Source organism: Ahaetulla prasina, chromosome 4 (assembly GCF_028640845.1).
Source record: "Ahaetulla prasina isolate Xishuangbanna chromosome 4, ASM2864084v1, whole genome shotgun sequence".
Classification (NCBI taxonomy): domain Eukaryota; kingdom Metazoa; phylum Chordata; class Lepidosauria; order Squamata; family Colubridae; genus Ahaetulla; species Ahaetulla prasina.
Window position 1 is genome coordinate 150,689,470 of NC_080542.1, and position 25,687 is coordinate 150,715,156.

The 25,687-nt window shown below is 60.6% G+C and overlaps 2 protein-coding genes across 3 annotated transcripts in view; one reads left to right on the plus strand and one right to left on the minus strand.

Annotated features, from left to right (window-relative positions):
• The window catches only part of AGAP3 (ArfGAP with GTPase domain, ankyrin repeat and PH domain 3), a 61,534-nt gene extending 42,970 nt beyond the window's left edge, over positions 1–18,564 (plus strand). The window contains exons 9-17 of one of the 2 annotated variants that reach the window (XM_058179311.1): positions 1,579–1,683; positions 2,890–3,067; positions 8,108–8,287; positions 10,466–10,588; positions 13,297–13,451; positions 13,654–13,744; positions 14,032–14,254; positions 17,428–17,683; positions 17,805–18,564. In XM_058179311.1, the coding sequence (XP_058035294.1) occupies positions 1,579–1,683; positions 2,890–3,067; positions 8,108–8,287; positions 10,466–10,588; positions 13,297–13,451; positions 13,654–13,744; positions 14,032–14,254; positions 17,428–17,683; positions 17,805–18,032 (1,539 nt within the window). In that variant the 3' untranslated portion in view covers positions 18,033–18,564. Of the gene's footprint in view, positions 1–1,578; positions 1,684–2,889; positions 3,068–8,107; positions 8,288–10,465; positions 10,628–13,296; positions 13,452–13,653; positions 13,745–14,031; positions 14,255–17,427; positions 17,684–17,804 lie in introns of both variants that reach the window. The other variant, XM_058179309.1, reaches the window with a different exon arrangement.
• Positions 18,565–19,201: 637 nt separating this feature from the next.
• GBX1 (gastrulation brain homeobox 1) lies at positions 19,202–24,472 on the minus strand. Its single transcript, XM_058179363.1, has 2 exons — positions 23,651–24,472; positions 19,202–19,953 (listed from the first exon to the last, which is right to left on the minus strand). Exons 1-2 carry the CDS (start codon positions 24,402–24,404, stop codon positions 19,382–19,384), a joined length of 1,326 nt encoding a protein of 441 aa, XP_058035346.1. The 5' UTR covers positions 24,405–24,472; the 3' UTR covers positions 19,202–19,381.
• Between the last annotated feature and the right edge of the window lie 1,215 nt (positions 24,473–25,687).

Genomic DNA, 25,687 nt, shown 5'->3' on the forward strand with positions numbered 1-25,687 from the left:
GCAGGCTGGGCTGGGGGTTCCTCCTTGGAGGGAGCCAGGATCGTGCTGGGAGCTTAGATTACATTTAAATTGCCATTTGCATTTTCCAATCAATCCGCGGCTTTACAATTAAGTTTGGTGTTAAAATTCTTAGCGAAAAGTGAGCGGAAGGGAGATTTGTGGGGGAAAGTGGTCCTGGGGGGGCCATTGGCTCTGCCTGCTTCATTACCCCGGATATTGTCGCTGCTGCTGCTGCTGCCGCCGCCGCCGCCTCCGCAGTGGGGGCGCTCCCGCCAATGCTGGGTGTGGGGAGGAGAAGAGGGGAGGCCTCTGCTCTGCCAGGGGGGGAGTCAAGGCTATGCTGCTGAGGGAGGGGGAGGGAGGAGAGGAGGGGGCTCTGGGCAACTGTTGGGTTGCTCAGCCTTACGGGGGGGGGGGCTTGCAGAAGGGACCCCCATCCATCCTGGCCCCCTCCGCCCTCCCATAGTTGTTGACTTCCCACCCAGCCACAAGGCTGGGTCTGTGGAATCTATTGCATCCTGGATCAAGCTGCCCCCCCCCATTTTTTTCTTTGGGGAGGGGGCTTTTGCACACAAGGTGGGGAGCTCATGACAGAAGAGGCTGCTCGGTTGCTTCTGCGGCACAAGAGAAAAGGCCCCCAGTTGCATTTGGAGCGCCCCTGCCAGCAGCTCTTCTGGCTGCTTCTCCAGGGTGGAGGGGGACGAAGGGCGAGATTTGGACCTGCCTCTTGCAAGCTCAGTCTGCAGGTCAGCAACCGGCTGGGGGAGGGGAGAGTGTTGTAGCAGTGCTGGTCCTTGGCAGCCACTTTGGCGGGAGGTCCCGTTTGGAGGTTCTGCCAGGAGCCCCCCTTCCAGCCAATCCAGAGGGACCGTGTCCTGGCACATCCCCAAGCGGGCCATCACATCTACTCCATTACAGCCATGTTTTCAGTGGGTGGGTGTCCGATCTGGTTGGGACATCTGCATGGGGAACAGCCTGGGATCTTGATTTGCAGCACAGGGAAGATCAGGCAGAAGTTTGGCATTTGATGCTCACTTGGTTGATCCTATCACTGCTTTTCCCAAACACCTTTCAGTCCTGGGTGTGGCAGATCACTGGCATCGCTTTGGCCAGCTCTTGTTGGCGGGTGGTGGTGGTGGTGAAAGGAAACGGGGTGGGGGGCATCTACACGGACGCCGTGAAGTGTCTGGGCTGAGCATCAGGGTCCCTCTGACAGTGGCCTTTCTCTGCCCTGGGGAGGGGGCTGCCTCGGCACAACCGACTGGTGAGAAGAAAGGTGAACCCCACAGAGCTGCAGTCCCAAGGCAACTCCTTGGCTTGGATCCACGATTGGGGCGATGGACAGGACAGGAATGGATGCTGCCTCCTGCTGGAAGACCGAGGGGACCTCTTGGGAGCACACCCCCATCTCCTGTGCCCCAGAACAGAAACGGGTTTCGTTTTGGGGGAATGCTGCCTCTGACAAAGCTCTTGTGGGGCAGAGGTGGGCTGGTGTGGGGCCGCCGGGAGATGAGAGCCCGGCGGGGGAGGCGAGACCTAGCCGAGGTCCTGTTGATGTCTGGTATTCTTCATCCCTAGGGAGTGCTCCTGAAACGCAGTGGGAAGTCGCTGAACAAGGAGTGGAAGAAGAAATATGTGACCCTCTGTGACAACGGAGTCCTCACCTACCACCCCAGCCTCCACGTGAGTTTTTTTGTGGGGGAGGACTTGCCAAGGGAGGTTGTGCCTCGCCAGATGTTAATCGCCGGGGAGTCCCCATCTTTCTCACTTCGCTAAGGGCTTTGCTGATGCTGCCCATCAGTTTGTGCCCAGACTGGGTGCATGCAGCAGGGAAGGGTGGACTTCCCCATGCCTGACCCCTGGCTGTGCCAAGGACTTTCCTCTCTGCCCCCAAAGGGCAGGAGGGCAACATGGTCGGTTCCAGATTCTCTGCACTGCTGCCCCTTCCCGTACCTGAGGTGAGGAGGGAGGGGTACACACACACACACACACACACACACGCCCCCGAGCAGGTCTCTTCCTCCTGACGTGGGGTCCCCCGCCTTGTGCCACCTCTGCCCTCCATCCTGCCGAGGAGACGCAGAGGCGTTGGCGGCAGCAACCCCGGTGCCAGGAAGCGCCTCCTCTTCTGCAGCCACTGGAGCCATTCACACAATCACCTTCTGTTAATTCTATCTGCAACATCAATTAAATTGTTTGTAGAAGCTAATTGAATGTGGCTTAATCACACATCTTAATAGCTTTCCACGCTTTGAACTCGTTGTTAATTCCAGTAATAAAATGAAATGAGAGAACTGGCTGCGTAATTAGCGAGGCGGCTTGGGAAGAAATTGCTGTTTTATGGCACGGCTGTAAATGCGGCACGTTGGTGACCGAGCTGGATGGCAGGGGTGGCACTCCATGCGCGTGGCAGCGGGCGGCCTTGCCGGAGCGCCCAGCCACAACCACGCTTCTGCTGAGGCAGGGAAACCCTCCCCAGTGGGGCTGGACGAGCGGGATGCAGGCGGGTGAGACGCACCTGGCACGGAAGGGAAGAACTGCAGAAGTTCCTTGTGGGGGGTGGGGGTGGGCAGCTTCTCTGCTGCTCCATGGAAGTGACAGTTGGGAGAAAGAGGGATAGAGAACATGGTTGGGGGGGTGCAGGTGGAGATGACGGAGCAAAACTCCCTGAGTCTGGCAGTGGGGCCTTCCCCGACTACGGGGGTCTCACCAAGCCAACCAAGGGGGAACTACAGCAGGTTTTCCCAGTCCCCCCATCAGCTTTGGGCCTGGGGGAGGAGATATTCCCAGGCCTCCAAGCCCGAAATGGGGCAGGAAGGAGGTGAAAGCAAGCGAGGTGAGGCCGATCCAACCTGTCTTCCCTCCTGCCCCCTCTGCCCCCCACCCCAGGACTACATGCAGAATGTCCACGGGAAGGAGATCGATTTGCTGAGGACTACGGTAAAAGTGCCTGGCAAGAGGCTCCCCCGGGCGGCCACTGCCACCGCCCCCTCTGCCCCCAGTGCCAGCCCCAAGACCAACGGCTTGGCCAAGGAGAGGAGCGCCCTGCCCTTCCCCGGCGGATCCAGTAAGAGCCCAGGGCTGTGGGGACCAGGAGGGGGAGCTTTGACTTTCTTTGAGACAGGGTTTGGCAGGAGATGGCTCCTGGTTGGATTGGGTGGCTGGACAGTGGTGGCAGGGCCCTCCACCCCACAAGACCACCATCTCCTCCTCCTCCTCCTCCTGCTTCAGCAGCCCAGCTTTCCCCTAATGGGATCTGGAAGGCAGGAGGCGCAATGGAGGGGAGGGAGAGGGAGGAGGAGGAGACAAGCGGCTCTATTAACGGTTTTCCATGTCTAATTAAATGCAAATCACCAGCATTAAAGCCCCATTACGACTGAGCATCCAAGAAGCCCTCTGAAGTTGGGAAGTTTGTGGAAGAAGAAGAAATAGCACACACAGCTGATGCTTTTGTGGGGAGGGGGGAGTTCTTTCCCCGACCCAGAGTACTCTCCCTGGGTCGGAGGGCTGGACCTGTGGCGAGGCCTCTAGCTGGTCTGAGTAACCGTGGAGCTCTTGGGTCCCAGGCGGCAGCTCACCCTTCCTGCCTTTCCCCTGCCCCAAAGCTTTGCTTGCAATAGACCTCCCCTCCCTATCCATCTTCCCCTGCTTCCCCCTCCCTGTGTCTCCGCCAGCCAAGTTCTAAGTTCTTTAGGGCGCATGCCGGACTGCCTCTGTGGGGGTTTAGCTGCAGCGGCCAGCTACACTGTTGATTGCCTTTTTGCCAGCTGCTGGCAAAAGGCATTCGACAAACCACCCTCCTGCAGGCAATGGGATGCTCTTGAGGATGAGATCTATCCACTATCCACAGTTTAGGGATGTGGGCTCCCTGGCAAGGCTGGGGGGAGGACGTCAAGGGCTTCTCCACCCCCACCCCCACCCCCATCCCAGGAAGGTCTTTGGCCAGCTCGGCCCTTTGCCCTGGCTGAGCCTGTGCCCACCTCGACCAACCGCCCTCCCTGGTGCCGCAGGGGCAGAGAGAAGCGGGCGCTTGGCTCCCCCATGGCGGCTTTGCCCTGCCTGCTGTGATCTTGTCACGTCGGGCTCCGTGGATGTTAACATCTCATTATCTTTGTTACTGTAATTACATTATCCGCTGCTTTATGCAGAATTATTCTCCAAGGACTAATTGATGGATCCATGTTTAATTCATTAATCATTAGCATCAAATTCGACAATTACAGTGCACACTGATTGTAGAATTTCAAATGTAATGAGGGGAGAATTAACAAAGCAAAAGCTGCCCCGGTCTGTGCCGCCTTGGCTCGGCACGACGGGGGTGATGACATTGAAGCAGGGCAGAAATTGGGGAGCGGGACGACGACGACACGGAGGTGGGGGGGAATTGCTCGTGAGGACACCCCCCACCTCGTCCTTCTCTTTGCCAGTCCATAAGGCAACAGGAACTGCTCCCGCTCTGCCGAGCCAGCAAGGGCAGTGCTGTTTGGGCCCCCTGCCCCAGACATGAGATACCCCCACCTAGCTGGAGACGAGCCACATCCTCCCCTCAGGGCTCACTGGCCCCTGCAGCACAGCCCCTTCCCCCTTCGCACCTTCCTCATCCCCTGGATGGTGAGGGTTGGTGGGGGGGGTCCCCTCTGGCCTTCCCCGTGGCCTCAGCTCTTCACCTTTTTTAAAAATAAGAGAAACTCAACCTTGCAGAGAGAAGGTGGCGCCAACAAATCGTCTTTACTGAAAACCAACCAACCAACCTTATTTCTCTTTGGTTCTCAGGGTTAGCAGCCTTCAGCTCTTCTCAGTCCCCAATGGCTTGCTTGGACCCGGGTCTCTCTCTCTCTCTCTTCCTCTTGCTCTTTCTTCCTCTCTCTCTCTCTCACTTTCCTTCCTCTTCCACTGATCAGATCTTTCTTTTTCCCTCTCTCTCTTCCTCTCATTTTCTTTCTTTTTCTGTTTCTTTCCTTTTCCACTGATCAGATCCCTCTCTTTCTCTCTCTCTGTCTCTTTATTTCTCTCTCTTTTCCTCTCGCTCTTTCTTTCTTTTTCTCTTACTCCTTCCTTCTTCTTCCACTGATCAGATCCCTCTCATTCTCTTTCTCTCTGTCTCTTTATTTCTCTCTTTCTTTTTATTTCTCTCTCACACTCCTTCCTTCCTTCCTCTGCTCTGCTGACAGGGTGGAGGCTGGTCCTTGGGGCTGGGCCCTTTTCTGCCTCTCCCCTCCCTCAGAGCCTGCAGGTGGGCTCCCTGTCATCCATTCCCAGGCAAAGGGAGGGGGTTCCAGCCCTGGTGAATAGCCCCCCCACCCCAAACTGATCGGCCACATTCTCTGCTGAGCCCTTGTTCCCCCCACCCCCGGTGACAGTTTTGAACCAGCCTCCGAGCAGCAAGGAGGATTCCTCCCCAGCTGTACAGCATGCTTTCCTCTGGGCTGGGGAGCCTGCACTGCCCCCCCCCGCCCGCTGTTAGACCTAGGGGTCCTCCAGAGAGCATCTGGAAGCCCCTTTCCAGCTGGAGTTTTCGGAAGCAGAAGTGTTAAAAGGACGGAGGGGAAAAAATTCTCCCTGCCGGTGCCCCGGGGTCTTCCTGTCCACGTCCCGTCCCCCCCCATCTTCCTCAGGGCCTTTCCAGACTGGCTCAGAGGAAGGGGGACCAGGTGGCCAGACTACTCAGCTGGCTGCCTACCTATCAGTCCCCCCCCTGCCATCCTCCTTCCTGCCAAAAGAGAGGCAGAGGCTGGACCAGGAGCTCTCAGCAAGGGCCCCCCCCCCACTCCCATCTTTTGGCAGCTGGATGGCTGCTTTTTGTCACATATGGGGCTGCCCTTGGAGACAGCCTGGCATGCGGCTGCAGCTGCCATCATGGGCTGAAGGAAGTTTCCTGTGGCTCTCTTGGCTGTGGCCACGGCTAAGCACAGGGGCCTTGAGGGTCCCCCAATTTATGGGGCACTTCCCACTGGCAGCTTCCCCCCCCTTGTCTGTCCCAGCCCCTCATCCCTTGTTTCCCAGCCGAAGACAGGACTGGCCTATGCCTGAGGTTTGGCTGCTGGAGGGAGGGATGGGCTTCTGTCTTTAGCGTCTTGCCAGCCCACCCCTTGTCCTCTTGCCAGGGAGGAGCCTGTGGCTGAAGGCTCTGCCAGGTCTCGCGCCTGGCATGTTGCGAAGCCTTCGGCTATTTGGCTTGCAGGGAACCCCTAGAGGTCATCTAGCATGACCTTCTGCAAGAGCCCCTTGGGAGATGCTTCACGATTCCCATTTGGAACTTGCTGGGGTGGGAATTCTAGTATTGGTAGGCGGCAGCTGGCGCTCGGGGGCTCCTTTGCCTCTCCTTCTCAGCCTGAGGCCCCTTCGGGCCTCATTCTCGCCTGCCGCAGGGCCACAGAAGGATTGGAGCATGGCTCGCCCTCGGTGGGCACCTCCTTTAGGCTGCCCTGCTCGCCAGCTCGGCTCCAAGCCCCCGATTTGTGGCAATTTCCTGCTCTCTTCCGGCAGTGAGTCCGGAAAGACAGACCCTCTTGATGGCCTCTGGAGGGCCTGGGAGATGGAGGAACCAGACCCTCTTTGGGTCCATTGGGGCTCAGGCAGTGGAGCTGTTTCTGCTGCCCCCTTAAAAGGGCCAAGGCTACAAGGGGGGCTACCTCTCCCCGCTCCCTAAAGGGACATGTCAGGCCCTGGTCTTCTCCCACTTTCCCTGCTCCAGGAGCTTTGCCCCATGGCTCTGATGGGGTCTCTGGTGGGGCTACCTCAGGTCTCCTTCCCCAGCCTGCTCCCCTTTCTCCCCCCCCCCCCGCTAGGCCCTTCCCTCTCTTTTCTCAGCTGGCCCGGGTCCATCTCATCCCCAGGGGTCTGGCCACATTGGGGTCCTTTTGATCCCACCCAGAAAGTGGCTTTGAGGAGGCGCTTTCCCGGCAGCAAAATGGGCCTGGAAGCAGGTTGCCGGGGAGAAGGCCATTCAGGCGATGAAGGCCAGCAGCGGGGGATCCTGATTTTGGAGTGGGGAGAAGCTTGGACAACCCAATGCAGTAGAGGGGTCTCCTTCCTGGGTCTGGGGTGGCTGGTGGGGTTGCCTTCTGGCAGGGACGGCAGAGAGAGAGAGAGAGAGAGAGAGAGAGAGAGAGAGAGATGGAACTGAGCGCCGCTAATTATCCTTCCGAGCCTGTCTTGTAAATTAAGGGCTAATTAGAGGCAGAGTTGGTGTCACGGTTTTACACATGTTTTTGTGGCGCTGAACCTGGATGGGGAGGGGGGGCCCAGCGGAGCAAGTCAGTGCAGCCCTGGCAACCAGGCAGGCTAAGGGCGAGGAGGGGGTGAGAAACCGAAAGGTGGCTGGAGTGGGGTCCCCCCCCCCACATACACACCTCTTTCGGCAAGGGTCTCCACCACTGGGTCAGTGGCTGGGGCAGCCCTTCCCCCCCTCCTCCTCCACAGAAGGAGAAGGTTGGTTGTCCCAAGGCAGATGCTATCAGGAGACCAATTGGGGCAGGGGTCTTGGCCCACCAGAGGTTTTCAAAGGAGCCTTCTCGAATAGGCCAGGCTTAAGTGATGGGGAAAAGAGGAGAGGAGGGGGTGCCTCATCCTCCCTTTAAGCCGCAACTCCCCTGTCCATGTTTGGCGTTTGCCCCCACCCCCTGTGAGCAAAGCTGTGCCAACGTGCATTTTGGGTGCGTGGCCCATATGGGGCAGCCGCCTCCTGGCTTCCAAGGAGTCAAACGCTCGCCACCCCAGTGGGGCTGGAGGCTTTCCTCTGTTGTGGCAACCCCTGTCTAGGTGGGGAACGCCCTGCTATGGGGCTGCTGGACCCCTCTGCCACCTGTTGCGACTGACCCTTCCCAGTCCTGTCTTAATTCCCCCCAACCCCCCTCGAATGGCTCCCCTGTGGGACCTGTTCGGCCTCAATTCATGATTTCTACTATGTGGGCTCCCAAGGTCAAGCTGCCGACATCCTGGCACAAAGCGGGAAAGACGAAGGGTGAGGCAGCCCTCATTGAACCCCCAATCAATCAATTTGCCTGGAGACGCTGACAAGAAACCTCTTTAAGCCAGTGCAGTCTCCGGGGAGCAGCTGGAAGGGCAGCAGCCCAGTCACTAGACTGTCTCTCCGACTTCCTCCCAGGTGCCCCCCATTCGGCCAGCAGCACGTCCCTGCACTCGGAGCGCTCGGGTAGCGGCACCAACCTGGGCGCCTTCAGCCTGAAGCCGGAAGGCAGCGGCATTCACCAGCGGTCCTACTCGGTCTCCAGCGCCGACCAGTGGAGTGAAGCAGTTTCGATGCCCGGCAGCACGGCCAGCGCGGGTGAGTGGTGCGCTCCGTGGGAGAGGAGAGCTGGGCGATGGGGAACATAAGGATTTACACAGAGGCCTGTCTCGAGCTACCGCAATCGAAGAAAACCCTCAGCTTTGTCACCCCTTGGGATGCCATCCCTCTCTTTATGTGGGGCTGGAGTGGGGGCACGGATGGACCCCTGCTGGCTCTCTGGGTAGGAAGACAGCTCAGCTGCCCTCTCGGCTGCCCTGTGCTCCCAGGATGCCCTTTTTCTTTGCGCCACCTTCTGCCCCAGGCACAATCCACTGCCCGTTCCCGGGAGCTTGCTGGGGTGTGTGTGAGAGATCTTCTCTGAATCCCCAGGGGCCAGCCTGGGACCCTGGGCAGGGGGTCGGCTGTGCCCCTCCAAACCCAGGGCATCAGGGCCAGCCTCCCCTCCAGCTGCCCGGCACTGGATTCCAGTGGCAGGCGGCTGAGCTGAGCGCGCTGAAGCCCCTGCCGCCATTGCCTCTCGCCTCGCCCGCCTTCCCAGTTTCAGGACAGTTGAGTGAATTAAAATAATTCATACATTTCCCAACGTAGCCACTTTGCCGAATTGGAAAATAAATGCTTCTGTGCGGCATCCATCACTCGGTGCTTCCTGGCTCGGCCGGCGCAGTAAAAAAGCCGTTAAACGCACATCAAGAGCGAAGCCGCCTTTCCGCAATGCCTCTTCGCCCCCTTGTCGTTCTCATTAGCGCGGCAGCCGCCCCCGCCCCCCCCCTCCCAGGGGCTTTCGCAGTTTAAAGAGAGCCTCTTTATGATCATTACCGGAGTCCGACTGCGCCGCCGCCATTTGGAGCTGGGGAGGCTCCTCATTTGTAACTGTGAAAAACTATCAATTTCAGCGCGCCTGGCGCAGCGCCTCCATCATTGGCCCATCAGCTCCCTGCTGGAAGCGAATTAATCAGACTGTTACTGCTGATGGGGCAGAGCGAGCGAAGGAGCGGGCGGTGGCGGTGGCGGCAGGAGACAGCCAGCCAGGGCAGAGGGCCCGGCCCTGCCCTGCAGAGGCCGTCTTGGAAACTCCTGCCCTGCTCTGAGGCCAGCCGGGCCAGTGGATGTGGGAGGAGGAGCCGGGCAGTGGCCGGAGAGAGCCCCAGAGCCAATGTGGTGCCTGTGCTGGGAATTGAGCCCCCCTCCCCCATAGAAGACCCCTAGGCTTCAGTGGGGGCTGCTGAACATGGGGTTAGGATTCTGGAGGAGACGGACAGACGGACGGGCATCTTGCCTCCTTCCCAAAAGATAGGGAGAGCATTGGAGATTCCCTCAGCCCTGAGTCTCCTGCCCTGACCCCAAAGGCCAGTGGACGATCTTCACTTCGGGGGGCTCAGTTCATTTGCGCATTCGACCCCCCCCTCCAGCCCTGCCAACTCCTGGGGAGCTGGTGGAGAGGCAGCGTGACCAAAGGCATCTGTGATGGGGGGGGTTGCCCATGAGGCTCCGTCTCACACACAAACACACTGCTGTCCTTGGGCCTGCCCGCATCGGGGTTCCCATTGCCAGGACCTTGGGGGTGGGATCGGGCCCCTGTGCCTGTTCCTGGGTGCTTGGAGCGGGGAGGGGTCTGCCAGGAGCCTCTGGCGGGGTTGACCCACACCCATCACTGCCATGCTGGAGGGTCTGATGCCCCCTCCCCAGCTTTTGAGCACATGGACTTCACCTGGGTGGGGGGACAGTGCTGGCTCCCCCTTCTCCTTACCCCTCTGCCCCTGGGTGGGGGTAGACAGGGGTGGGAGGGAGGCTCTGGGCTCCATCAGCCCTGGCGGGGCGGCTTCCTCCCAGCGCTGATTGGAGGCACTTGGTTCTCCGCGGCTGGAAGTGAATGTCAGCGTTCTGATTTTGTTGCTGGTCTCTAATGAAATTTGACATTTAATGGTGAGAGCCGCGGTGTGTGTGTGTGCATGTGTGTGTGCGGGTGTGCGGGTATGATCGAGCTTGATTAGTGCACTCTAATTGACAGTAATTAGCCAGCTCCCTGATTGTTTCTAATTCTGCTATTAATTGTAAGGAACAGTATGATTGAGGGTAAGCTTGGCGCATGGCAGCTAGCGACGTGTTGCTCCGCCACCCTGGCAGGGGTCTGCCGAGGCCCTGCCTGGCAGTGGGAGCCCTTTTGGTGGGGCCTGATTCTTTGCCCCCCCTTTCTGTCTCTCCCCTCCCCCCCAGCCAACGGTGCCAGCGACTCCCTCACTTCTAGCCCCAACGTCTCCAGCACTGCCAGCCCCAAGCTCGAGCCGCCACCCTCCCCTCATGCCAACCGGAAGAAACACCGTCGGAAAAAGAGCACGGGTACGGGCCGACCTGATGGGGCGGGCACCGTAGCTGAAGGTGAGCTCGGAGGGGAGCAGCCCCTGGTGGGAGGAGCCAGGCACAAGCTGGTGCTTCCAGGGCAGGGGGCCCAGGGAAATCCTCGGGCATCCTATTCTCTTGAGCCCTGTGGCACCGGTGTGTACCACCAACATCTGAGCTCACCCCTGGGGTTTGGATGCAGGTTGGGGAGGGGGCGGGAGGGAGGGAGGTTGACACCGACAGAGCTCACAAATGTTGCCAATAAGCGTTGTGGGTCGCTCCCAGCACGGCACAACTATCGCTTGGGTTTCTGGAAGCACCCAGTTTGTCAAAAGGCAGCGCCTCGTTTCCTGGCTTCACACGCCTCAATTCAAGGTCCGTTGACCCAACGAGTCATGTTCACAGCAACAGGTCAGTGGGAAGCTGCCCAGGGCTTTGGGCTGGCAAAGGACTGTTCCGGCTGCCCCCAGCCTCAAGTTGGCACCCTGGGAGGAGAGCGGGCGAGGCCTGGGGATGAATTGCCATCACTTTCTCTCATTTAGGAGCTAATCAGATGGGGGAGGGGCTGCACCATGAATCTTCTTTGCTTTGAAGGGTCATAAATCACAACACACACACACACACACACACAGGCTCCTGCTCTTCCCATAGGCATGTTTTTCAGCTGTTGGCATCGACCTGCCAGCTCACAAGCCCCTGGCCCTGCATGTTTTGGGGAGGGGAGGGGGGGTCTGGCATCATCTGCAAGAGCCTCAAAGGGCCCTCAAAGCTGGGGCCATGACCGGTGGGGTCTGAGAGGGAAGGGGACAGAGGGCAACCCCCACCCACCCACCCTGCCCACCTGCCTTCCTCCATCCTGTCCTGCTGTGACCTCTCTGTCACGGGGGAGGGAGGAGGGAGGGACCTGGCTCTTCCCCCCATACCTCCCTTCTCTGCCCCCACCTTCTCCCCCCTCCTCTGCTGGCTTCCCAGCTCTTTTCATCCCTCTCATCCACCACTCCCCAATGGATCACCCTCTCTTCTGCAGGGGGGGGGCTCTTGCTGTTCTCCCCACCCTCCCAGTCTCCCATGGCTCCCCCCCAGTGCTGCGACTTGCTGGGTGGGGGAAAGGAAGGAGGACAGGGGTCCCGCTGCACTAATACAGGTTGCGAATATTGGGTTTAATGAGCTGCAAAATGAGGCGGCAGCCGAGCGAGGTTAACGAATGGGCCCCTGCCTCACGCAGCCCCCGCTTCCTCCCTCCTCCCCGTGGCTGGCGGAGTCCCTGGCAAAGCCTTTTGTGCCAGGGGAGGGACAACCCTAAGCCTCCTCTCACCTCCTAAGGGGCCAGGATAGTGGGACCTCCAGCAGACACCCCCCCTCCATGGCCAGGGCACATATAGGTATACACACACACCACACACAGGGGAGTGGAGTCCACCCAGGTGGCGTGCGAGGATGGCTTGTAGGCACTGCCTCAGGAAGTGCCGTGAGCTGACAGTCTTGGGCAGCGGGGGCCGGTTGGCCTGGCTCTCCTGCTTCCTTGGCAGTGCCCTTGCTAATTTTCCTCCTCATTTGGAGGGTTCGTTGCCGTGGTAGCGTAGGAGACGAGGTCGCCGGGTGAACACCCGTTAATGGCCGCCGTAGCTAGGCCGGCAGTGCCACACTCGAGAGGCTTTCATTCCGTGAAGCACCATCCAGGAATAATCAGTTGACGTGGCTGCCCCCGGCCCTTGTTCCTCTCTCTGCCCATCGATTCTGCCTGCCTGCCCGCTCCCCCATCATCCACACCACCTGGGGAGGGAGGGGGGGTGGCTTGGCGGTGCCAAGTCCTGAGCCATGCCAGCCCCTCTCTCCGCTCCACCATCCCTCCCCGTCTCCCATCAAATTACGCAAATGTTCCTCTAATTTCTCAGTTGGTCAGTCACCGAGCTAATGAGATGGGGGGGGGCTTGCCCCGGGCCCCCAGGAATGTAGTGTGCCGGGGAGAGGACGGGGAGGGCTGCACAATGAAGCTCTGCTGGTGCACGAGCAGCCCCCCACTCCACCCCACCATTGTCCCCAGGCTCCGGCATCCTGCAACCCAAGCTCTTTCCCAAAGACCTGGGGGTCGCAATGAGGCAGGGGGCACAGACCAAGGCTGCCCAGTATGCAAACGGGGCTGAATTGGGTCCGGGGAAGGATTTTGGCCAGTTCCGAAGGGTGAGGAGGGAAGAGGAGATCAGTGGGACCAGCCACGGAGGGACAAGGGCGTGTATGGATCTACCCCGGCAAAAAGCCCGGCAGCGTTCTTGGCACTCGTCCAGTGCACCCTTCAGCTGGGCCTGATGGTCTCTAGTCTCCTGGGGCTCCCTTATGAACTCTTTCTCCCAGCATGGCGATCAGGAAAGGGGGACGTGTGAACCCAGGAAACGATGGTGTTGATTCTGAAAACCAGCCTAAAAATCGATGCCTTAGTGCCACCGGGCCTCGGGGCCTTTCGGAAGGCGTTTCTGGGCCTTCAGATAAGCCCCTTTGGGTAGGTGTCTTTGCAATAGAGTGGGGGCTGCTGGAGGGAAAGGACTGGCCTTTTCTTCTCCACAATCCCCCCCCCCAGGTATTCTTTTGTCCTGGGGCAAAGGAGGGGTTGGCAGAGGAGAAGAAGGGGAAACATTACAAGAAGTATCCCATCAGTCCATTCTCTCAAGGCTCCGGCAGGGGAAACTGAGGCTTCTACCTCCTGTCTACAGACCAAGAGGAGAGCTTCGAGTTCATTGTGGTCTCCCTGACGGGACAGACGTGGCTCTTTGAGGCCTCCACGGCCGAGGAACGGGAGCTCTGGGTGCAAGCCATCGAGAGCCAGATCCTGGCCAGCCTGCAGGGCTGCGAGAGCAGCAAGCACAAGGTGAGCTGGTTGTGTATGTTTGTTTTTGGGCTTGTTGGCCCCACCCTTTGATCCCGGCTACATGCCTCTCAGGCTGGGCAGATCCACCAGAGGAGCCCCCCACAATCCCATCGATCTGCCCCCTGGTGGCTCAGCTGGGAGGGCTCCTCCCTGCTCCCTCCCAGCCCAGAGCAGGCAGAGTCTGGTATCCGTTGTCTTTTAGTCGCGGCTGGGCAGCCACAGCGATGCGGTCGCCCTCCAGTCCATCCGCACCGTCCGAGGCAACGGCTTCTGCGTAGACTGCGATGCGGCCAGTGAGTAGCCAGAAGAGGGGGCAGAGGGACTCCGGGGCTGTGAAGTCGGGGGAGGGATGACAGTGGTGGGTTTTCCAGACTCGGTGGGCAGCTGGGCAACATCACAGGGTGGTCTGGGATGCTGCCCTCTTCAACCTGGGACCAAGGCTATTGATGGATGGGGAGGGGGCTGCGGAGAAACCAATGGAATGGCTGCCTTGTAAGCCTCTGGACGCCGGGAGGGAGACCTGAACGGAGAGGGGGGCTCAGCAGCTGGGCTCACCCTCCCCGCCCCACTTCCCGCACAGATCCTGACTGGGCCAGCCTGAACCTGGGGGCGCTCATTTGCATCGAGTGCTCCGGCATCCACCGCCACCTGGGCACACACCTGTCACGCGTCCGTTCCCTGGACCTGGATGACTGGCCGCTGGAGCTGGTGACGGTGATGACGGCCATCGGGAACGCCCTAGCCAACTCGGTCTGGGAAGGTGCCACCAAGAACTACCCCAAGCCGGGCCCGGAGAGCTGCAGGTAGGCCGGACGTGGCACCCTTCCCTGCCTTTTCAGAAGGGGTCTCTTCCCCAGCATTACCCCCCCTCCGGTTGAGGGGTGGGTAGGCAGGAATCTCTTCCCCTACCCACCCTCCCATGACCGATGCCAGCGACCTTGGGTGCTCAAGGAAACTTGGGCTTGGCTCTGCTGGTGGCAGGGGGCTGAGCCCCCCTTCCCGAACTGTGAGCAAAGAAGGGGAATCATGGAAGGATGTGGGGGACCCCCCAGATCCCCATGGAATGATGTAGGGGACCCCATCTCTCCAGGGAATGATGTGGGGGACCCTCAGCCCCAAAGTGTATAGGTTTTTTGGTAGGAAGGGTGGCGGCTGCTTTGAAGCCATCCAGCCGGATCAGTTGCTGGCTCTCTTCTGGCTTTCTCCAAAGAAGCCCCCAGCCCAGAATCGTTCTGTTGGGGTGGGTCACATTAGAGCCTGTCACCTGTGGCCTGAAGGAGGGGTTCACAAGGAAGGTGATCTCCCCACCCCCCATGTGCCCATTCCCTGTCCCAGCCGGGCCTTCCTGGTGCGTGGGCTTCCTGCCTTTTCCAACCCTCCCTGGACTAGGGAAGGGGGCAGAGGGCTACTTCGGGGGAGCCATGGACAGAGAAAGGCAAGGCCTGTGTGGGGGCACGGAGGTGGGTGCCACGTGGCCAGGACAGAAGGACAGCTGGACAAGAAACTTAGACTGCAGGTGGAAAGCCATATGGTCCTTGAACAAACACAGCGAGTGAAAAGAGGTTTGCCAGGATACTGTATCCAGGCAGTCCTCCCTTTAACGACAGTTCGTTTAGTGACCAAAGTTACAACTACGCTGAAAACACGGACTTATGACCATTTTTCACACTTAACAACTGTTGAAAGCCTTCCCCCCCGTGGTCATGTGATTTACATTCGGCCGCTTGGCAAGTGGTTCCTACTTACAATGACCGTGGCATCGTGCCACGGCCCTACGATTCATCCTTTGCGACCTGACAAGCAAAAGTCAAGGGGGGGAATCCCAACTCACTTAACAACAACCAGGGGAACCAGTTGAAGAACTGCAGGAATCCGCTTAGTGACCACGGCAAAAAAGGTGAAGTAAAAAGCCATTTCAGAAATTTCTCCCTTAGCAGCATAAAGTCAAGTATGGGTGGATGATTAAAATGAATTATTAGTGAAAATAGAAAGTGATAAAACGTGATGTGTGGCAGAAAGTATGAGTCATGTGAATTCTGGGGGTCTCTTAACCCTCCTCCCCGGACAGAGGATCAGAGAGGAAGGTTGGATGGTGAAGCTCACGACTTCCTCGGAGTTATACGGGAAATCACGGGAAGGGACATAGGGAAGGGGGACTTCCTCTGGGGAGGAGGGGCTTGATTGGGAGACTCCCGCAGACAGACTCGTAGCCTCCGAAAGGGGCCATTTCCCAAAAGAAGGGGAAAAGACACACACACACACATACACCCCCCCCACACACTGGAGGGCGTCTCAACAGGATTTGAAGTACAGAAGCAGCGTTGAAACTTTGCCCCCAGTCCTCACATTTACAACGAATCACGGGTGCCCTCCTAGTCACGAGATTTGTTGTTAAGCCAATCCCTGCAGCTGTCAATTTAATCACGCGGTCGTTAAGCGAGCCTATCTTTGCTCGCCGGAAAGTCACAAAATGGGGACACCCCCCCCCCCCCCCGGGGACATGGTGACCATCATCAACAGGAGCCACTTGCCTGGTGTCGGAAATTGGATTCCGTGACCCACAGGGAGGCCACAAGGGTCGTTAAGTGTAAATAATTCATGTTGCTTTTTCCACTGAATGGTCCCTAAACAAACTTGTAACTCTGAGGACGACCCTCAAAATGGAATCTTATGATTGTTGGAAGCACAGTGGTGGAAATCATGGGTATGTTGGTAAATTTGGGGGGTTTCTCACCATTTGGCAACTGATTCCCTTGAGAAAGGAGCAGGTAGGTCAAGGCCAGCAGGAGAGCCTTGGGGGGAGCTGGGGGGCTCGTGGTTACTCCACTTTTTAGTCTTGGTTTTCCTATCAGGAGCAGCAGGTGAACTCCTCCCCCGTTTTTGGTCTTTTGAGAGGCAATATTTGCTCCTGAAACCGGGATGGCAGCTCTAAGCCTGGGCCCCACCTGGGCAGCCCCCACCCCACCCTCCCCAGAATGCCCAGTTCAGTTGCCAAAAAGTCCTGGCTGTGGGGAGGAAGCAGAGAGAAAGGGACGAGAGCCTTTTTCTACCTGCTTCCCACCGGCTCTAGACTCAGGTGGGGGAGGGGGCTCTTCTTCATGGGGGGGGGGAGGGGGGCACAGAGAATTTTCCTCCGGGTAACTTCAGTGGTGCATTTGGGCAGTGCTGACTTTAGAGGTGGCGGGCAAGTCTTCTCCCCCAGCTGTGCCCATCCATCCCTTGGCTGTCCTTTCAGAACTGTTTTCAGCTGATGCTCCCAAAGATGGCCATCAGAGTGGGGAGGGGGGCTGTTCCTGCTGCCCCTTGGGCTGCCATCCTGGGCTGTTTCTGGTGGCAGAGACAGCGGGCACCCCAGGAATGGGCTAGAAAGGCACCCGGTCCTGCTCACTCCCTTCTTCTGGCCACCTGTGGATGATGCGATGGGAGGGCATTCTTTTGCTCTGAGTCCATGGATGACATACATACACACATACACACCGGCTCTGGCCCTTTGCGTGGGGTGGGGGAAGCATCAGCGGGGGCTGCTCAGAATGGGGAGGCAAAGGGTTAAGCCGGGCCCCAGCTGGGTGGCTCAAGGGAGGACTTCTGCCTTGTCTGGGTAGGCCTGTCACTCACTCATCCGGACATCCAGACAAGAGGCCTTTCTGATGGGTGGGGGCTTATCAGCGCTGGCTTTGGGGGTCAGGGGACGGGGCAGGGGAGCTGAGCATGCTCAGTGGAGAGCAGCTGAGCAGATACAGATGGATAGAATAGGAGACAGATAGCGGGGTGCCGGCAGCATCGATCGTCCCCCCACCTTTGTGTGCGGGAGATGGCAGCCACGATACTGCCGTGGTGCCTGTCTCCTCTGTCCCAGCCTTTCCAGGTGGGGACTCTAGATAGCAGGCTGTCTCCGAGGGAGGGCAGGAGGGCGGGTTCGGGACGCCTCCCCAAGGCCCCCCCTGATGTGCCCCCTCCTTGGCCCGTCTCTCTACAGGGAAGAGAAGGAACGCTGGATCCGTGCCAAGTACGAGCAGAAGATCTTCCTGGCACCGCTGCCCCACTCAGACGTGCCCCTCGGCCAGCAGTTGCTGCGGGCAGTGGTGGAGGATGACCTGCGGACAGTGGTTCTGCTCTTGGCCCACGGCTCCAAGGAGGAGGTGAACGAGACCTATGGTGATGGAGATGGGCGGACAGCACTGCACCTGTCCTGCGCCATGGCCAACGTGGTCTTCACCCAGTTGCTCATTTGGGTAAGGAGATCCCCCTCCCTGTCCCTCTCCTTCCCATTCCCTGCCTGCAAAAGTGTTCCGTGGCGCACACACACACACACACCGGAAGGACCTCCTCCGAGCTTTGTTCTCATCCCTACAGTACGGCGTGGATGTGAAGAGCCGGGACGCCCGCGGCCTGACACCACTTGGCTACGCGCGCCGCGCTGGCAGCCAGGAGTGCGTGGAGATGCTGCTGCAGCACGGCTGCCCTGGCGAGGCCCCCGTGGGCAGCCTCACCCCAAGCCTTCCACGCCGGAACCTCAACAACAACGCCTCTGGCACGCCGCTCTCCGAGCCGGGCTGCCTCGTGCGGGGCCCAAGTCCCTGAGATGTCAGCGGGTCCCCGATCCATGGCTCTCAACAGGCAGACCACAGCAGTCGTCCTCCCTTCCCCCCACCCTGCGGATCCCTCGCCATGCTTTGGGGGCCCAGAGAGACTAGAGCTTCTTGAAAGGGATGGGTTACTCACCCCCCCACAAGAGAAAGGGCACTTGGACTCCACTGGGGGTGCTGAGAAGGAGACCCTTTGTCTCCCCCTATCCCTCCTCCCACCCCCACCCGGGGGTCAACTTCCCACTCTGCTTCTCCCAGGACCTGCTGCAGTTCCTCAGCCTGATGTGAGGACTGGGGGGGGGGACAGAATGGGGGCTGTTACGATGCTGGCTCTCGGCTCCCCCCCCAGCCCCGTTTCAAGTCACTTGTGTATAAAGTGTACATTGGAAATATTTATATGACAGTCTGTACATAAGGTTTGCTGCCCTGTTTGTGTGTCTCTGAGTGGAAGTGTGAGAGTATGGTTCCCCCCCACCCCAGCAGAGAAGCTGCGAAATAAAGAAACTGCTTCACCCCAGGTCCCACTCTCCAAGGCCTTTGCAGTCGCTTTTGTGATCCTTTGGGGAGGGGGGGCAACAGAAGACAGCCCTCCCCCACTGTACTAGCCAGAGACCCACTCCCACCTTCAAGGTTTGTGGGGCGACGGCTGCCCACCACCATCACCCCCATAGGCGCACTTCCTTCCGGGGGTGGGGTGGAGAGGCTTTCCAGACCCCAGCTTAGTGCTACTGAGAAAATCAGCCCTGCAGAAGCGAAGGAGCAGAGGGTCTCCCTTGTGCCTATGATGGCTGGGGGGTGGGAAATGAAGAAGGGGCTGCTGCAAGGACCCCGAGGGAGCTTGGAGAGGCTTGAAGCAAGCCAAGGAGTTCCTTCCCCAACGGTCCTTTGGAAAGTCAGCCAGCGGGGAGTGGAGGAGGCAACCTTGCCTTTCCTTTCCATCCCCACCCCATTCCTCTCCCCGCGTTCAGAAAACGGGCCAGGTGCGGGTGCGCAGAGCCCCATCCGCAGAGCAGCAGCCACGCGCGTGGTGGGCTTCGCAGACCCTTTCCGAGTCGGCGGAACGGTCTCCCTCCCCCGTGGGTGGTCATGGGGAGGGGGCAGTCAGACATCCCCCACGCCACCTTCTCCCCCCACCCCCGCGATGGGAGTCGACCACTCGGGGTGGCGGGTCCATACAAAATAGATTTATTGATCAATTACACGACTGCACGGAACGGATACGGGGGTCGGGGCGTGGGGGGGCAGGCTCATATACAAGTGGGAGGGGGTTAGGGTTAACCCCTTATGTACAGACTTTACACGAATAAATAAGCGGGTTGGGGGGGCTGTACAGGCGGCGGGCCTTCAGGGGCGCTGGGCCTGCTCAAGCTGCTGGTGTTGGCTGCGCACGGCGAAGCGGTTGACGTGGACCGGGATGGGCACCACGATTTTGGGGTTCCGGACCGGCTCCCCCGAGCGGCCGCTGACGTTCCCCGCCTTGATTCGCTTCCACTTGGCGCGCCGGTTCTGGAACCAGATCTTGACCTGGACCTCGCTGAGCTTGAGCGCGTGGGCGATCTGGGAGCGCTCCGTCAGGCTCAGGTACTTCTTGCAGTGGAACTCCTTCTCCAGCTCTAGTAGCTGCTCGCTGGTGAAGGCGGTGCGCCGCCGCCGGCTCTTGCCCGGGCCCCCTGACGACGAGGAGGAGGGACCAGCAGCAGCCCCGGCAGGAGGAACCGCCGCTGCCGCTTGCTCGCCCGCGCCCCGCTTAGCCTTGGCTTTGGCTGGCACTGGGCCGCCGCCGCCGCCGGGACCCTCCAAGAACGACTCCTCTTCGCTCTCCGCCTCCGCCGAGCTGTCCTGCTCGCTGCCGCAGCCCGCCTCACCCGCCCGCTCGTCCGCCTTATCTTCGTCCGAGCTGTAGGCGCCTTTGCCGTCTGCGGGAGAGAGAGAGACAGAGGGAGAGAGATGGGTGTGATTAGTGGAAGAGGAAGGAAAGTGAGTGAGACAGACAGACAGAGGTGTGTCTCATTAGTCAGTGGAAGAGGAAGGAAAGAGTGAGAGAGAGAAAAAGAGGGGGGGAGGGAAGGAGTGGAGGAGAAGAGGTTACGTCTCTCCCCACGTAGAGGGACCGTCCCCTCAAGTCGGAACCCGGCCACGCGCGCGGCTGCTGCAGCCCCACGGATCTAACCCGAGCCAAAAGCGCCCAAGCCGTATTGCTCCTCAGTTCCCGAACCGGTGCTAGCAGGAGGCGCGGCTCACACATCCCATTCCCGCGTGGGGGAGCTGGAGGTGGGTGGGATGTCGTACTGGGGAGGAGAGCGGCCATGCCGACGGAGCTCCGAAGTAGGACGCTCGAGTTAAGCCGCCGAGCTCAAGCGGGAGAAGGGGACTGGCGAGCCCCCCTGCCCCCACACACACACGGTTTCGCCGTTTGGGCCAGGCAGATGGAGAATCTCTGCGGGCCTTTGCCCCCCACTCCCACCCGCCGCCCCCTTCCTCTCCGTCAGGCCGGGAGCAAAAGGGAAGCACCCAGCTGCCTCTTGAGCTGCAGGTCCAAAGCGGCTTGCGAAGAGGTCGGACTTCAGGGGGACTGACGGGGGACTGACGGGGAGAGGCTTTGGCCAGTCCGAGAAAGAGGGTCTTTCTTCCCGACTCCCTGCCTGCTTCGGAGGTTGCCCTCCCCCGGTCTGGGTTTGGTGCCATGATGAGGCTCGGGCCCCTTCCTCTGTTTTTCCAGAAGCTCCTTCTCTCCTCACGCCACGCTTCCCGAAGCCAGGAGATCAGAGGCCGCCTCCTGCCCAGTTGCGCGATTCCTCGCCACGTCCCCCTCCTCCAGTATTGCCGGCACTGACCTGCAAAGGCTTCGGGGAGGGAGCGGCTGAGGGAGGATCGCAAGGAAAGATCGCTTGCTTGGAAGACACCCAGACGCGCTAGGGGGCGGAGGGGGGGGGAAGAGTCACCGCGACCCTCCATCGGAAGCGAGGTCCCTCCTTTCTGCGCAGACCTTTTGGCCCCGCAGCGGCGGTCAGTCACGGCCATGGGATCCCGAGAACTCTCCCCAAAGGGCCTCCGCTGGGCGGATCCCTTGCCTTGCAGCCGAAATCGGAGGCCCCACCAAGCCAGGCAGGCCAGACGCGTCGGAAAAGCAGGGAAAGTGCGCCGGGAACTCCCGCCTCAGATTCAAGACGGACCGGGACGGGTCTCAGTCGGTGAAGCCGCTTATAGTACCTCTTGTTTTGAGTCTGGAAATCCGGGACTCTGCTCCGCTCTCCTCGCTGACTTCTCTGCCTGGGTCCCCGTCCGTCCCGCACGCGGTGGAAACCGCGTAGAAACAAGCACAGGAATGACCCGACAGACGACGGCCTCTGGGCGTGTGCGGAGTGTTGTTGGGTTTTTTTTGTATGTCTGAATAAATGGATCTGATGAAATCGTGCCACGCCGGCCAAGTTGGCAGACGCACCGGGGAGTGGAAGCTTCGAAGGAAACCTTCCTGCGGGATTCGGCCAGGTGGTCTCCAGCCGCCACCCAGCCCCAACGGTTGCTCATGCTGCCTTCTTACGATACGTTTTGTTTTGTTTTGTTTTGTTTTGACCTTCCAGTCTAGCCTGGGTCATCCCCGACACCCACACCCACCCAGTTAGCCTAGTAAATCCGCGGCCATACAGAATCAGCTGCCGGCTCCGGGACTCGCGGCCAAGCGCCCGAGTAAAGGCGCAGGGCGATCTCTCATTCCCGTTCAGACTGCGGGGTGACCCGAGCCAGGGCTGCCCGAAACCAGCCCAAGCACGGTGAGCACGCACGGGCCCGGGGAGCGCGTGGGCCGACCGTGTGCCGGGAACGGGGAGGCTTTGAACCTGCTGGTGGGGCGCCCTTCTTAGCGAGGTTCGCTGCTGGGCTTGGGATGATGGAGGCTACAGTTCACAGTCCAAAGCCTTTGGGCCTGAGACCCCTGGAGAACTAATGGTCCCTCGTCCGAAGCCTAGAAGCCTGCGTCACAAACCCCCCCATCCCTCCCCACCAATCCCTGGTCACTTCCGTGAGACTTGGACTCGCTGTAGGGCGAACCTGATCTCTTGAGGGGGGCTGTTCGCTCACCACAGCCCCCCCACAAGAGCTGTGGGGAGGCTCTGCAGCCTTTATGGGACTAGAAGGGCCCGGCTGTTTGTCCCGGAGACATGGTGCCCCGGAGCTCACTACCGAGGTGCAGAAAGTGCCCCCCAAGTTCCTGCAATGGGGAGGTAGATATGCCACGCGTGGGGGACGTCCTTCTTCACCATCTATTGATTTAGTGATTGTTCAATGCACCCCGCCTTAGGAACCCCTGCGCGTGCCCCGGAAGGCTCCAAGTGAACAAATGGATTGGGAAGCAAGGGCGCGGCTTCCTTGCCCCCAAACTAGGCAGGCCGCCGCAGAGCGGGCTGCTCCCCTCCCTCCTTTCTTTCGGCAGTGCGTGTCAAAACTAGGATTCTTGCCGGGCCAGATATGACTCAGAAGTCCCGGATGCCTTCACGGGATTTACTCGGGAGTAACCGCCTTCTCTTCTCAGGAGGGCCCCGATGGCTTCGTGCCGCCTCGGTTGCTGCAACTTTTCGCCGCCACCGTCCACGACTCTGTTGGCGTCTCCTCGGAGGGAGAGGCGGGGAAAAGACCCTCCCGACCAGGTCTTGTCCCGGGAGAGCGGCCCAAAGCTCCGCCGTTTTACCGCTGTTCCCCCCCCCCCCACGAAAACCAGAAAACCCGCGACTGCGGGCGTCAAGTCCCGCGGCCGGTCTTCGGTCGGCGTGAAAGTGTGTGGGGCGCCCGGGCCGGGGAAGTGGGGAAAAGCTTCGCGCTCCTCTTTTCCCAACCCGTCCATCACCTCGCCGCCACAATTCAAGGGTGACCGATTCACGAGGGGGTTGGAACGGCTGCTCCAATCGGACTGCCGGTCCAAAAACAGCTTGACAGGGAGCCCGCTGTCCCGGCCTCTTTAGCAGGGAACGTTGCAAAGCGAGTCCTCGCCCTGGCCTTCCCTTTGATCGCGCGTGGGGAACGGGCGGCTCAGCCTCGGCTGCTCCGCAGCACCTGGGACAGCTCCGTCCCCGCTGCCCCGGGGTTTTCCGGATGGAGCCGCCGGCCGCGAGAGCACTCCGTTACCGGAGGAAAGGAGAATTCCTTCGGCGCGCCCGGGACAAGCGCTCGGTGCGGTGAGGAGCGCGGAGCCGAAGGGAGTCTTCCAGACAATCCTTGTAGCCCAGGTGTCCGGGAGCACCCGGTTCCTCGCAGGTGCGCCTTTTGCGAATAGACCGCGGGCGGGTGGCGCAGGGCGGCAGCTGGATCATAATTTGGGCACCGAGCGGTATAAGAAACAGGGCAAAAGCTACGACGGCTACAACCGTAGGAGGCGCGGGAACAGGGGGTTTAGGATTACGGTCCGGGGTGACTGCTGGCCAACGGGAAGGACGAAGGGACTCGTGGCCGTGAGAGTGGGCGATTGCTCGATCGGTTCTCACCCCCCTCGTTGACCCCCCCCCAGGGCACCCTGGTGAGTAGACAAACTTTCCCCCGCGCGAGAAAAGTTCTTGCAATGCAGCAACCGGCCAGAGGAGCCATCGCGCAGCCCACCCACCTGCAGCCCAACGAGGGACCCACCTGCCAGGCCGGGAAAGGGATCCGGGAAGTGTAGCGGCGGCTCCGGGCCTCCTTTGTCCCGGGCTGGAGACACCTCGCCTCTTTCCAGCTCTTCTGCCCCGCTGCGGCGGCGGCAGGGGGGCTCCGTGCTGCTTCGCCCGGGGACCGGCAATTCCTGGGACGGGTAGAAGCCGTCCGGGGGCTCCCCGAAGCTCGGTAAGGCGGTGGTGAGAGCCACCATGGACGGGACGGCTTGGCCGAGGCTGGCGCAGAAGGAGTTGCTGAGGCGGCCGGCAAAGGAAGCCAGCGGGGCCAGCGGGGGCAGCCCGGTAGCGGCTTGCAGCGGTCCGTGGGGCAGCACCAGCGGCCGGTAGGGCATAAACATCGGGTAGCCGGTGTAGAGCAGCGGGCCGGAGCGCGGGGCGGGCGGCGAGTGGCCGATCAGAGAATCGATGGAGAAGGCGGCCCCTTGGCCGCTACTTGGCCTCTGCATGGCGGCGGCCCGGACCCTGCCGGCACTTACCGGCTTGGTTGACCCCCCGCCAGAGTCTCCAGAGTGACCCGGAGCTCCAGCCCCGGTGGAGGCACGGCGGCTCGCTTTCCGCCTCTGGTCGCTCGGCCGGAGCCCTTCGACGGAGCCGCCGCCGCGCCGTTCCTCTCGCTGCCGCCCTGGCGCTTGGCTGGCGCTGTCTGCCAAGAGAGGGCGGGCGGGCGGGCGAGGAGGGAGGAAATGGCAGGGGAGGGGGAAGGGGTGTCGCCCTGCCTCCGCGCTCATCCATCTTCCTCAAATTCCGCTTGAGTTCCCCCCTAGAGCCGCCCGCCCCGCGGCCGGGCCAGGGAACAGCGGCGGGTTCCCACTGGAGCGGTCAGAGGGCCCCTGGGAAGCACCGCCCCCTCCCGCCTCATCAGCCATTATGACTGGTGATTGATGATTGCCAATTACCGGCCGGGCGCACAAGGGGCCTTTTGTCGGGCTGGGCGGGACCAGCTGCCCCGCGGGCGGGCGGGGAGGAGCCCCACGGGACTCTCCCACCAATCGACTCCCGCGGGGTCGCCCTGTCCGCTCTTTCCTCTTCTCGTGGCAGGACGCACCGGGAGCGGATCGCGTCGCTAGCCGGTCCTTGGGTCGCTCGGACGTTGCTCGGCGATGTGCCAGTCCTGCCTTTGCCATCAGCCGCTCGGCTCGCTGTCCCGTCGCTCACGGGGGGAGTGGATGCCTCCTACCCCGTGGCTCTTGGCACGCCAATTCACCCGATTCCCCCCTGCCCCATCGTCCATGTTCTCCTGCTCCAGGGCATCCGAAGCACTGCCAGTCTACGTGCCACGGGTCTTACCCCGGGGGTTGGGCACATCCCACCAGAGCTACTGGCTAGCTACCCCGGCAGATTGGGGTGGGGAGAAAACGCCTTTGCTCCGTCCACCGGTCCATCTAGCAGAGCCGAAGTGGAGGGAGCCGCCCCTCGAGCCGCTCGTCCCTGTCTTTTCCTTTCCGAGGCAGGAACTGCCCAGGCCTCACCTGGTCCTTTGCCTACCTGTTGCGCCCAGACCTCTCTGAGGCTACCCATACGGGCGCTCAGAAGGGCGGTGGACGCCTCCCCACGGCTGCCTTTGCTCCAGGAAGAGGGGGCAGGAAGAGGGCAGGAGCAGGCTGCCTGGGGGACAGCCAGGTGGAAGGTCCGAGGCGGAGGATTCCTCGAGTGCTCAAAGAAACGGGCCCCCCCGCGCCTTTTCCGCCACTTGTTTCCCAGTCACGGCATCAAATGGACTCTGTCAGCCAAGGCGTTGGGCCTGCACAGGACCACCCGAGACCCTGGGACGATGGCAGGGACGCGATCCCTGTCCCGAGCAAGGCAAGGGGCCGCGCCCTCTCTGTCACGCCAGGACAACCCCCCTCTGATACGCCGCTGCCCTCCACCCCTCACTGGCTCAAAGCGCCTTCTGCAAACCGCATCCAGCTGTATCTTGCAGCGCCGCCTGGAGGGCAACCAGGGTCGGCTTGCCTGGGAATCTGCCCACCCATCAGGCTGCTTCCGGGCCCCTCTCCGGCGGCCTGGCCCG

Coding starts and splice junctions, on each gene's coding strand:
- GBX1 (XM_058179363.1), bottom strand. CDS start 24,404: ATGAGCGCGGAGGCAGGGCGACACCCCTTCCCCCTCCCCTGCCATTTC. Junction 19,954..23,650: donor TCCCTTTCCCGGCCTGGCAG/GTGGGTCCCTCG, acceptor TCTCTCCCGCAG/ACGGCAAAGGCGCCTACAGC.